Genomic DNA, 13165 nt, shown 5'->3' with positions numbered 1-13165 from the left:
ATATTTTAAGTTGCAGGTGCCTCTGCAGCCCCGCAAACGTCAAGCTGTAGGATCCTCCAGAGACTTGCAGTTGTGCATAAACCTTCTATTCGGCCACCCCTAACCAATGCTCACAAGCAGAAATGGTTGTAGTTCTGAACTACATGAAGACTAATTTTCAAAACAGTCCTCTTCACTGATGAGTGCCGTGCAACCCTGGATGGTCCAGATGGATGCAGTGGTGGATGCAGTGGTGGATGGTTGGTGGACGGCCATGATGTCCCAACAAGGCTGCGTCGTCAGCAGGGAGATGGTGGAGTCATGCTTTGGGCCGGAATCACGGGAAAAGTGCTGATCGGCCCCTTTAGGGTCCCTGAAAGTGTGAAAATGACCTCTGCAAAGTATGACTGACCACTTTCTTCAATGGTACAAAAAGAAAAACAGTGCTGTCCGCAACAAAATCATCTTCATGCAAAACGATGCACCATCTCAAGCTGCAAGGAATACCTCTGCATCATTGGCTGCTATCGGCACAAAAGGAGAGAAACTCATGGTGTGGCCCCCATTCTCCCCTAACCTCAATTCTATTGAGAACCTTTGGAGCATTCAAGCAAGCAAAACAGGTGGGAGGCAGTTCACATCCAAACAGCAGCTCTGGGAGGCTATTCTATTCGAAAATTATGTTGACTGTCATTTGAATCACTATTTAGGAAAATCAGAGAAAAATACCATTTGCATAATAATTTGGAATGCAGTGTAAAGACTAATAATCAGTACTGATTAGTTTTTATTTTTTGTTTATTTGTGCTTCTGATTGCATTTCCTATTGTGATTGAATGCAACATAGATCTTAACCTTTACATAAAGGACTCAACTGACTCAAATAACATCAAGTGAGCCTTTGAAAACTGTTCAAAAGGAAGAAATGTAAAAGCATTTTACAAAAAATCTGACGTGGGACGTCAAAATGGAGAGAAAGGCAAGAGACCACACCTTGTCCAACTATCATTGATTAAAAGCTTAAAATGCTAAACAAGAAAACTCAGACTCAAATCCACTGATTCATCCAAAAAGAGAAAGTACAAAGTAAACTCGACAGCGACACAAAGACATGGAAAAGTTGCCAAATACTTTTCTGCACATCATGCATGATGTAAGTCACATCCCTCTTGAATTTTCTTCTGTTGTTCATGTTTTTACTGAAACATTCTGCTTCTTTACTTCATCTTGTTTCAACAATAAAACCAGTACAAATTCAGTAAAACCTGAACGTCCACTTCTCAGCAACAAACTAATTTGTCTAATGGATCTGAAGTTTCATACAGATCCATTTAAACTGTTGTTCACAGTAACAAATGTTTCAGTGTAGAGTTACTGATAACCAGTGTCTTAAAAAAAGAGTGATCAAAGTTTGTCCTGAAGTAAGAGCTGAACATCTGGTTCAAACATCACAGAGCAGAAACAAACAGTCAAACTGTTAAAGGAGGAGACAAAAAAAACTTACAGTTTCTTCACACAGAGACACGAACAACAAGCTCCACACCTGGACATTAAACAGGGACACACAGGTGAGCTGCTTACAGGAAGGAGGTGGGACTCCACCTGAAGCAGGACAGGTGGGAGGGGCTAAACTCTGTGTGTGTTGATGCTGTAACATTTAAAAATATGTTGTCTGACTGCTCAGACTAAATCTAGTCAGAGTAAAGTTCGCATGCTGACGTGTGAGTACACGAAACCTTGTTGAAGCTGCAGGTGTGAACACACTAATCACAGATCGTCTCTAAAACACTGTTTACTTTGCTTGGAATATAAAAGCTTCAAATGTTCAGCATGTTTCTCTGGATTACTTAATATATTATCATGCTTTTTACAACTACACGAATGTACTATTGCTGTGTGATTTATTACTGTTACTGAAGGTCCTGTATAGTAAAGGGACCTCTGACTAATACGGCGGGGTCCCTGTCGGCTCGTAGCCAAAAAATAGCTTTACTTTGTTGTGTGGGTCAACTTTGCTTGCGAGAGACAGAGAGAGGCGTTGAAAGACTGCTCCAACGGAACTTATTGTTTCGGAGGAAAACACGAACACGGTGTACAGTCGAGTCTTAATAGCTTACTTACAACTGGGCTCGTCAGGCTCTCTTCTTGGCTGCAGTGGTTATTATTATATTTACATGCTTCCAGCTCTTATTTTTGCTCGATGACAACTCGTACTTTTCCACCGTCCTTTTTCTCCCTCCTCTTGCTCACAGACACATAACGGGTATGGCAGTCCATTCTCAATGCAGCACAGACTACACTGTCCATGATGCTACATTCTTTAGAGCTATACCTGTAGCATTCTGCCTATTCGGTCTTTAAGTGATGACGTTTCAAATTCTGCTTCTGGGCCCAAAGTAGTCTGCATTGCAAATGCAAAGACATTTTTTAAAACGTATGTCAAAGTGTAACCGACATGAAACTCCCCTGGGACAACAGATGGAGCGCTGGTGTTGTGCAGGATGTAGGATCTAGTAAAGATGCAGGAGGAGAACTGTACCGGTGAGTTAACAGCATATCACTGCGTCACACACCAAGAGACGCTGTGTGGTAAAGTCCTAAAAATGGAGCATGTAATGATCACCGTGACGCAGGCTGTACATTTTATCTGAGCTAAAAGTTTAAATCACCGTCAATTTCAGTCTTTTATGTGGGAAATAGATTCAGAGTTTGCCGACATTCCTTATCATACAGACGTCCGCTGGCTGAGTTGGGGAAAAGTTCTCAACAGAGGTTTTGAGCTCAGCAAGGAAATCTGTCTGTTCATGGACATGGCATGTATGATGCGGCGAAGGCATTTCAAGTGAAGCTGTCACAAATGCACCAGTGCAACTTGCCTCACGTTCCCTGTTGCCAAGTAATGTTGAACAAAGTCGGCGCACTTTGCTCCGCTAACATCACTGTTTTATCCCTTGTTCTTCCTGTTTTGAAAAACCGTCTTTCTCACTGAACTGCTCACTAAACTAGAATTGTATTTGCTGGAAAGTGACAGAAATATAATCTCATAATAATTATTACAAGAGCAGGTTGGGATGCATAATTGATAACAGGAAAATACACTGCTCGGTTACGTCAAATCATCATCAATGAATGTGGTAAAACAGCATCTACAGCTTTATCATTTGAGATGAATTTTTCCACACGTCCACTCTTACCTCTTCCTCTTTGTCCTCCTCTCTCAATCCTTGTTAAATCTTACAGTGAATAAAAGACATGAACTGATCCACATCTGTTTATAACAATATTCAAACCCAGTCTGCAGCTGGACACTCACAGGTAACATCATTTTGACTTGCTGTCACCTTGATCTGCAGCTATACCGGAAAAAAACACTGAAGCCCAATTCCATCAGAATAGGAAGAGAAATCTTTAACAAACTAAAATAATAAATTGCATCATCTCCTCAGCTGGCGACTCGCAATATACCAGCAGACTAGTGGATCAATAGGTTCAAGTTAGCTATTCATTTCTAGTGGTTTTAAAATACACCATCTACTAGTTTTATACATGATTTAGAGAACAAATACAAATAAGCAGACACTTTATAAGTCCCCGCATTATCAGAACAGTTTGAACTTTTGCTAAATTTCAGTTAAAGTGTGTTTTAAATTGGTGTCACTAATCTTCTTTCTGCCGTAACAACTAAAGTCTTATTAGTCAATCAATGACTGAATGATTGTTTTTGACTACATCTTTTCTATTAAAAATAATGTTTGAGTTGTACAAGTTATTCTACAAATATTTAACTTAAATATAATATCTATGTTAAAGGATTCCTAGATCACCATATGACATGTAACGTTTACCTACAGTTGAAGTAGGTAAACGTTCCATGTTAAATTTAAATCAGGTATTTTTATCTCATAACAATGAGATATGGTGTAAGCTGTTGCTAACATATCAAAATGTCGTGTCGGAAACACTCTGGACTCGTCCGGGATTTGAACCTGGGCCTGCCTACACCCAAAGAGCTCGCAGATGTTTGGTTACTTTGTCACTATGCTGACTAACTGTCTTTGATTTGTTGGAAACGGTGATATTTAGCACAAAATCCAACAGGCTTTATATCAGAAAGCTAATCTTTCACATACACCGTAATAATGAAATCACCGTCCTCCACTGCTTTATGTTGGCAGGTTCTAAGTAGAGAGAGTCTGACTAGACGTTGTTACTGGGAAGTGGAGTCGAGAGGGAGAGGGGTTAAAGTTGCAGTCACATACGAGAATGAAGAACATCAGTGTAGATTTGAAATGAATGCTAGAGGTGAAACACACCGTGGTGTAATAATCATTTATTACACACGGGCAATTCAGGATGTAATATAGATTCTAACTTGAAAGTTCCTCTTCGTAAGGTTAAGATTAGTGGTATAGGTTGTATCACAGAGTCTCCCGGCCTCCCCTTCCTACCTTGTACTCATACATGAGTAGTAATATGTATGTGCTTTTATCACCCCCCCGCCACCACCACCCACCAGCTCTTTTGCACTATTGTATTGTAGAGATGCTATATGCTCCTCAGCCCCCGAGCTTTACAGGGTTTAGGCTGATCGTTTATTTTTCTCAGTGTATGTAATGACAGGGAAAGTCTTATAGCTACCAGAGGGGTTGAAAACAGGAGGTTAAATCCTTACCCTCCAAAACTTCGAAGAGCGCACGACATGGTTTAAGGACTCCCCTTTTTATACAGGGGAGCAACTGGAGTGGTTTGCACTGTCTGTTTAGCCAGGTTGATGACGCCATCAAGAGGGACAGACACAACACTGCATACGAGGGTATTAGAAAACGCCTTGTTTTTGACAATTTAGTGTCAAAAACAAGGTGTTTTCTAATATTCCTATAGAGGATGCAGCGCAACTGTGGGACCTCGCAGAGGGTCTGCTAATCCAGACCCTGCCGACTCCTTCCCCCACTCCACAAGGCTGCACTGCAGACCCAACTGGATCAGACCTGTCAGAGGAAACAGTAATCAACATTAAACTCGCAACCCTCCACCTGCTGGAGATTGTGCTGAATGAGTATCAACAAGAGATAACGGGGATGTCCAAAACCATGGGCTGCATCTTCCTGAAGATGCATTTGTAGGCCGATTACATCACAGCCAGGTGACGAAGGCTGTCCAAAACTGTAGACTCCTCCAAATGCAGCTGACAAATGTGTCCTTTATTCAAATGCATCTGAGAACAGGTGAGTCTTCAACCTGGATTTAAATAAACTGAGTGTTTTAGCTGATCTGAGGCTTTCTGGGAGTTTGTTCCAGATATATGGAGCATAAAAGCTGAATGCAGCTTCTCCATGTCTGGTTTTGACTCTGGGAACTGATTAAAAAACCGGATCCAGATGACCTGAGGGATCTGGAAGGTTCATACTGGGTCAGGAGGTCACTGATGTATTTTGATCCTAAACCATTCAGAGCTTTATAAGATAAGATACCTTTATTAGTCCCACAAGGGGAAATTTCAGAACTTTAAAGTCTATCCTCTGACGGACAGGCAGCCAGTGTAAAGACCTCAGAGCTGGACTGATGTGGTCCACTTTTTTGGACTCGAGCAGCAGAGTTCTGAATGAATATTGGGTGTGGGGGGAGATTACCATTTTATGACTAAGGATGTTGTTAGAAACAGTTGGAAGTCACGCACACAAAGAGACACACATTCTCACACACTCACACACACACACACACACACACATTCTCACATGCATACACATGTTTACACATACACACTCATAGTGCCTTGTCTTAGAACCATTTGGGTGGGAGGTGCTTTTGCTGTGATGTGTATTGTGTGAACTGTTTTGGGAGATTTGAGATCGGCCTGTAGTTGTTCATTTGTGTCATGTCAAGATTGTCCTTTTTCAGTATAGGTTTAATTACAGTTTTTAGTTGTTCTAAAAACACACCTGACATTAAAGAAATGTTGACGATCTGTAACAGGTCTGATTCCAAAGTCTTTGAGACCTTTTTGGAAAAAACTTGTTGGCAGGACATCTAAACAGCAAGAGGAGGAGTTCAGTTTACCAAAGATCTCCTCCAGGTCTTTGCTGTTAATAGGGTGAAACTATTTGATGGTGTTTAAACAGTTTTTTGGTGGACACAGTACATATTCTGGATCTGCTGTTGATGTACCAATTGTTTGTCTAATCTTTTTGATTTTGTCTGTGAAGAATTTGGCAAAGTCATTGCAGGCCATGGTTGAATGAAGTTCAGCTGCCACTGACACAGGAGGGTTTGTTAGCCTGTCAACTGTAGAAAATAAGACCCGAGCATTATGGCTGTTTTTAGTGATGATGTCAGAGAAGTAGGACCTCCTTGCACTCCTCAGTTGTAAATTATAATTGTGAAGTTTCTCTTTATAAATGTCATAATGAACCTGGAGGTTTGTTTTTCTCCATCTGCGCTCAGCTTTCCTACACTCTCTTTTTTCATTTTTCACCAGTGTGGAGTTTCTCCATGGAGACTTTTTCCTTCCAGAGATAACCTTCACCTTAATGGGAGCAATAGTGTCCATTACATTTAACATGTTAGCATTGAAGCTATTGACGAGCTCATTGACTGACCCTCTGGACAGGTCAGAGGTTAATGGGAAGACCTGGTTAAAAATCTCACTACCGTTTTCAGTTATACACCGTTTTGTGATCACTGCTGTTGATATATTTGTGTGGGCTGAAATTTTACTTTCAAAGAAAACACAGTAATGATCAGACACGCCCACATCAGACACAGTAACCTTTCAAATGCTCAGGCCCTTGGAGATCAGTAGGTCAAGAGTACGGATGGGTACCGGTATCCGGTGCCATGATGGCACCGGTTCTGACATAAACGGTAGTAACCAGACCGAAAAGCAGCGCACATTTCAGTGCTTTATTTCGGTGCTTTTTTTCCCTGAGATGTCATACACTTTGGATTCTAGCCAATCAGTTTACCTTTGCAAGCGTAGTAAGCAGGCCCAGGTACGTAAGTTCTTTTAGAGCAGAGCTACAGATTAAAAATGCCCAAGGCAAAGCGGTCAAAAGTCTGGCTGTACTTCACAGCAAAAGATGTAAACATATCAGATTGTAGCGGGAAAATGATTCTGTGAACCTTTCTGCAGATCTTTAGGAGTGCTCATCATTACATTGCATACTTCTCATTGCTCCTGTTCACTGTATTATTCCATTCTGTTCTATTCTGGTACATTGTATTAATGCATTACAGCACATACTGTTCAATTAGCAGCACTTCAGTTTTAAAATTAATAGCATAGAGTATGCAACATCATGTCAACTACATCATTAACAGATAATATTTTAAATTCTCAGTATCTCTCTTACACATGCAAACTCACACACACAAAAGCTATGTCCCAATTCATAGGCCGCACATTTTGGAAGACCCGGCCTTCATGGTCTGCGTGGGCCGGCTCCTTCGAAGACCGAGAAGGCCTTCTGGTTGCATACTCTATGCTGATGCAAGCTCAGCAGCCTGCAACAAGTGCTTTAAGGTGATACTTAATACTCTGCCCCATTCATGAGAATATCATCAGGTAAACCAGAGACAGGCTCTAATGTTTTATTCTCCATAGCAATAATACTGACAATTAATTCGCGACTGTTACTCTTGAACATTGGTGAAAGCAAGAATGTCTGCCAAACTTATGCTAACGATTAAAACCACCTAAAGCTGCAAATAACACAGTAATATCAGCACTAAAGAAAAAGTCTAATCAATCATCAAAGAAACCAAAAAAGTGGCAGCAGTGTTTTTACATTACTTACCATTTGCAGTGGAAGAATACACTGACGGAATAAAACATGGGAGCCTTGTTTTCCTTACATGGCTAAACAAACACAAGATGAAGTCCCACCCAAATAAAGTCAGTCATTAACTAGACAACAAAAGTTTAACTAACAGGTGATGGTATGGTATGCAAAGAAGAAAAGCGCAACTGCAAGATCAGTAACAATGATTACAGAGAAAAAAAACTGTAGACTAAAACACACATTTATCCAGTTTTCTGTCAATGACTTCTGTCTATTTAAGTTTAATGAACTCGGCAGAGACGCCATCAGATTCACAAAGCCAAAGTCCAGCATAGAGCGGCTGAGTGAATGTGGTCTGGACTCTGTGGAGGAGAGTCATGGTTTCAGAGACGCTGTAGAAAGACAGAATACCTGCTCTGTGATCCAGGTACACTCCTACTCTGGAGGACCGAGGACCTGAGAGGACAGTTTGGATTTTGTTGTACCAAAATTCATATTTGTTGATATAACACTTCAGTGACCACGATTTTTGATTGAATCCAAAAAAACACAAGTCTGATTTTCCTACTCTTCGGATATTCTTGTATGTGACTGCTACTTCAACTCCTTTTCCTCTCCACTCCACCTCCCAGTAATAACGTCCAGTCAGACTCTCTTTACTCAGGATCTGAAGCCATCCAGTAAATCTGTCTGGATGATCAGAATAGGATTGTTCTTCTTTGGTATACATAGCTTTTCTGTTCCCCTCAGATAATAAAAGCTGTCTGTTTGCTGTGTTTGGATCCAGTGTGATTTCTTGTGAATATTTTAAGAATCCAGCTCTGGTCTTTGGCTCTGGTGGTGACAGTAAAACATCCACTTCAGTGACTGTCAGTGAGATGTTTGTCCATTCCTCTCTCAGAATGTCCTGTAGTTTATCTCTGGTCTCTGACACAGCTGCTGTCACATCCTCAAAGTAGCTCAGAGGACGAATATTGATGCTGGATGAGTGTGTAGACTCACTGAGTGCTGACAGTGAGGGGTAGTTGTGTAGAAACTGGTTGTGATCCTCTGTGTGTGAGAGCTGCTCCAGCTCGCCGTCTTTCCTCTTCAGCTCAGCGATCTCCTGCTCCAGCTTCTCCTGAAGCTCTTTGACTCGACTCACTTCAGTTTCCTGCTGGGATCTGACCTGCTGCTTCACATCAGAGCTTCTTTTCTGGAGGAGACGGATCAGCTCAGTGAACATCTTCTCACTGTCCTCCACTGCTTTATCAGCAGAGCCATTGATGGCCTCCACCTCCTGTTGAAGCAGCTTCACATCTTTCTCTCGCTCCTGGATTCTCTGCTGGATGTTTAGTCGTCTCACCTCGAGCTCCTTCTGCTTCTCAGTCCTTTCTGCTGCAGCTGGGACTGTTTCATGGCCTTTATGTTCATCCATTGTGCAGAGATAACTGATACTCTGCTGATCAGTACGACAGAAAATCTTCATCACCTCATCACGACGAGAGCAGATGTTCTCCTGGAGCTTCTTGGAGGGGGCCACCAGCTTGTGTTTCTTTAATGGAGCTGCATCATAGTGAGGTTGGAGGTGTTTCTCACAGTAAGAGGCTGGACAAGATAAACAGGACTTGATGGCTTTCAGCTTCCTCCCAGTGCAGACATCACAGGCCACATCTTCAGGTCCAGCATAGCAGAGATCAGCTGGAGCAGCTTGTAGTCCAGTCTTCTTCAGCTGCTCCACTAAAGCTGCTAACATGGTGCTTTTTTCTAGGACAGGCCTCGGTGTGAAAGTCTTCCTGCACTGAGGGCAGCTGTGGATTCCCTTCCTGTCCTCTTCATCAAAGTGAGATTTAATACAGTTCCTGCAGTAGCTGTGTCCACAGGTTGTAGTCACCGGATCCTTCAGTAGATCCAAACAGATCGAACAACAAAAGGTTTCTCGATCCAGCTGAACTCCTTTTTCTGCCATTTCTCTGTGCCAGTAACAGTGACGGTTTCAGTTTCTGTTTTGTAGAAATGAAACTAGCCTGAGGTCTGAACTTAATGTGTGTCTGCAGTGAATGGAGCCTGTCAGCCCTTAGATATATATCTATATACGTAAGAGGAGAGAATGAGGAAATGCATGCACAAAGAGTAGTTTCTATGTTTAGAAGAGGAAGGAGTGGTCAGGTTGTGAGTGATTCCAGGAATAGGAGCCCTTTAAAGTAGACACTGTGTTTTATACCCTTTTCTGTACAGAGCATAATTAACAGAGTTTTTGTGTGTGTGTGTGGGGGGGGGGGGTCAATTTTTCTTGGAGTCTCTCTTTTGAAACAACTCCTTTTTCATTTTTACATTTTTTTTGTTTTGTTTTGTAATCAGCTGTGTTTCAAATGATTTTTGGACATTTTTCTTCTGAAATTTTTTTTTCAAAGTCAAAAAATGGAGTTAACAGTCTATCAAATGATCAAAGGATTCAAACATCAATAAACATATAAGTAAGACATAAAAATCAATACAGAGATTTGCTTTATGAAAAAAGCAATGAAAATAAATTTTTTATTATATTACTGATAATGAGTGAGGCAGTGAAACAGAGAAACAAAAACATCACCTTATTGGACACTTTGTCATGATCCCTGGTTTTAAACTGAGTTGCTGAATTTCAGTTTCTTTTGTCACAGTGTTTTTAGTTTCTGATTATTGTTCAGATAGATTTCTGATTCCTGTTTTGATTGTGTTGTCATTCCAGTCTTGAATTTAAATCCTTGTTGTGTTTGACTTGTACACTCTAAGAAATGATACACTGATGTTGCTAGCATTATGTAAACGTTTTATGTTAAAATTAATGTCACCAATTGATTTTTAACTCTAAACACAAGGATATTGTTTTGATTTTAATTAATAACACAATATTTTAATACAACAAAATGCAGTACATTAAATCCAATGTAAAAAGTTCATTTAAAATGAACAGCACTTTAATTTGAAGAGGATTGTCCTAACAGGCTCTCCGTACTTCTCAGTTTGCACATGTGCAGTGTGGAAGTTTGAACAACCGCCATTTTCAACCGAAACTTGCATCATGTTGATGCAATCAGCATGGATAAAATCCATTGCCATTTGAGGATTATTTGGTAAGTACAACCATTTAAGGATGACAAATTTGGTTAATGTGTACTAAATGATAAACATCCGACATTTTCGGGAGTACTTCTGTATGTTTTATTTTAAAACAAATGATGTCTGGTAATTTTTTTTTTAGCATTCTAGCTTGTATGCCTCTCACAGGTGTTAGTAGTCAGGCATTTAACAAATATTATTGGGCCCACTTCGGTGTAATTTCCCAAAATGTTTTACGATTCATGTTAAGCTGCAACTTGCCTACTAAGAACTGCAGCTTTAAAATTACTCCCAAAATCTACCGCGCATGCTCCCTGGTGTCAGTAATGACCACCAGGAGCGCCAGCGATCCTATCCGTTTGAAGAATGAAATATATGTATAGTGTATTTTAGAAACATGCATCAAATAAGTTGCTACATTGTTTGAAGGAATTCTACCCCGTGTTGATATCTGGTTTAGTGTTAATATCAGTGATTAAAGTGTAAGACATGCATTTATCTTGTGTCATTAAAATGCAGCATTATGTGTAATACAGCTATATGTAATGCATTTAACTCCTTGTATCAGTTCCATTGATTATCAAAGTGACAATTTGTGTGTTCCCCCCTTCATTTTAAGTTGGTCAGCTAGTTCTGTCTGTCAGTAGATGCAACAAAAGTGGCTCAGATGTGATTGTGGTTACTGTTATCTTTAATTGTAACTCTTGTTATCGTAATAAATACCAGAAAATATTGTGATAGGATTTTGAATCCATATTGCCGAGTTCTAATCTTCTATTTCATTTTAACATTTTTAGGGGTACAATTAATAATTATATTGTTGAACAGTCTAGAATTGATTAAAGCAAAAGTGAAAGCTTTCATGTATTGTCAAAATTGAAAAGCTTCTAGTTTTGTGTTCATATATTTGTTGATCTGACTCAGAAGAGTCAGTGCCTAACCAATCATTAACCTCACTGAATGTCACTAATGTGAGTTGTCAAACATTGTTTAATTACTCATCGCTAATCAGTCATCTGTTAATATTTTTGACTTTGGTTTGGGAAGAGGTGGAAAAGAACCAAAATCTTGTCTCACATTGAGTTCTTATCCCCACCAGAATATCAGCATTGATGCTCGACGGGAATGCGTTCTAAAAACTATCTGTGTCTACTTAAATAAAAAGCCAGATGACCAGGGGCCCGTTCTTCGTACGTCGCTTACTACATCCAAGATCAAATGACACATCCAAGACCAAACCATCGCGCTAACCGTGAGCTCGCTAATCCGGTTCCCCGAACACACCTGCTGTTGACGATTACTACAGCTGGACGCAGTAATGTGACATCACTGGGTGTCGTAAAAGGGGCTACGCATCGATAGTAGAAACATTGATCGGCAACCCTCTGATTGGTCGGCGAAAATGTCGAAGGAGCGCGCTCGGCTCGGTATTTTTCGGCAGCAGAGCAAGAACTCCTGAGTGAGGGATTTCAGGAGTTTCAGAGTTTAATCAGAACGCAAGGGAACACTGCAAAGGCTGCAAAAGCAAGGAGAGAGGGCTGGCAGAAAGTTGCTGACAAATTAAACTCGTAAGTAATTTAATAATAATAATAATAATATATTGGATTTATATAGCGCTTTTCAAGGCACCCAAAGCGCTTTAAAATGCCACTATTCATTCACTCTCACATTCACACACTGGTGGAGGCAGCTACGGTTGTAGCCACAGCTGCCCTGGGGCAGACTGACAGAAGCGAGGCTGCCATATCGCGCCATCGGCCCCTCTGGCCAACACCAGTAGGCGGTAGGGTAGATTTATCATATCACACTATATTATCCAATATTTTATTACATTATATTATATTGTTATATTATATCCTCTTTCACATTAGAGCCACAACAGGACCCACTAGAACATGGGAACAAGTAAAAGTGAAATATAAGAATATTCTATAGAATGGTAATATTTATCACTTATATTGCTTTTCGTCTTTTGGAAAGAGACCCTGAAATAATCTGTTTGTTTGTTTATAACAGCAACCAAGAAAAGGGCAAAGCAAAAAAAGACAGGTGGTGGTCCTGCACCCCCTCGTCAACAAGTTGGTTAAGTAAATAATACCCTCACGGGAATATCGATATCTCTCTATGAGCACACTGTCGCGCTGAGCTAAAGGATCCTGTCTGTCCCGCAATATACGCTGGATTCTGAGGACTCTCCTCATCAATCTTGCACCTTCCGCAATGGGTGGCTCGCGTATACGGACAGGACATGGCTGCGACAGACTTCCCAAATCCACCTTGGCTTTTATAGCCGTGGTCTCTCATCTTGATTACACGAAGTAATTTAC

The 13165-nt window shown here is 40.6% G+C and overlaps 2 protein-coding genes across 2 annotated transcripts in view; both read right to left on the bottom strand.

The window, feature by feature from the left end:
- Window positions 1-2243, bottom strand: part of LOC113017181 (NLR family CARD domain-containing protein 3-like) — a 71830-nt gene extending 69587 nt beyond the window's left edge. The window contains exon 1 of the mRNA XM_080298674.1: window positions 1484-2243. The gene's annotated coding sequence lies outside the window, so the exon portion shown is untranslated. The remainder of the gene's footprint in view (window positions 1-1483) is intronic.
- Window positions 2244-7552: 5309 nt separating this feature from the next.
- LOC113017182 (tripartite motif-containing protein 16-like) lies at window positions 7553-11942 on the bottom strand. Its single transcript, XM_080298677.1, has one exon. It carries the CDS (start codon window positions 9703-9705, stop codon window positions 8029-8031), a length of 1677 nt encoding a protein of 558 aa, XP_080154803.1. The 5' UTR covers window positions 9706-11942; the 3' UTR covers window positions 7553-8028.
- Between the last annotated feature and the right edge of the window lie 1223 nt (window positions 11943-13165).

The sequence above is a fragment of the Astatotilapia calliptera genome, chromosome 3 (genome assembly GCF_964374335.1).
Source record: "Astatotilapia calliptera chromosome 3, fAstCal68.1, whole genome shotgun sequence".
Classification (NCBI taxonomy): domain Eukaryota; kingdom Metazoa; phylum Chordata; class Actinopteri; order Cichliformes; family Cichlidae; genus Astatotilapia; species Astatotilapia calliptera.
This window is presented reverse-complemented; position numbering and strand designations above follow the sequence as displayed.

What these genes read in the sequence shown, in the direction of transcription:
- LOC113017182 (XM_080298677.1), bottom strand. Translation starts at nt 9,705, where the DNA reads ATGGCAGAAAAAGGAGTTCAGCTGGATCGAGAAACCTTTTGTTGTTCG.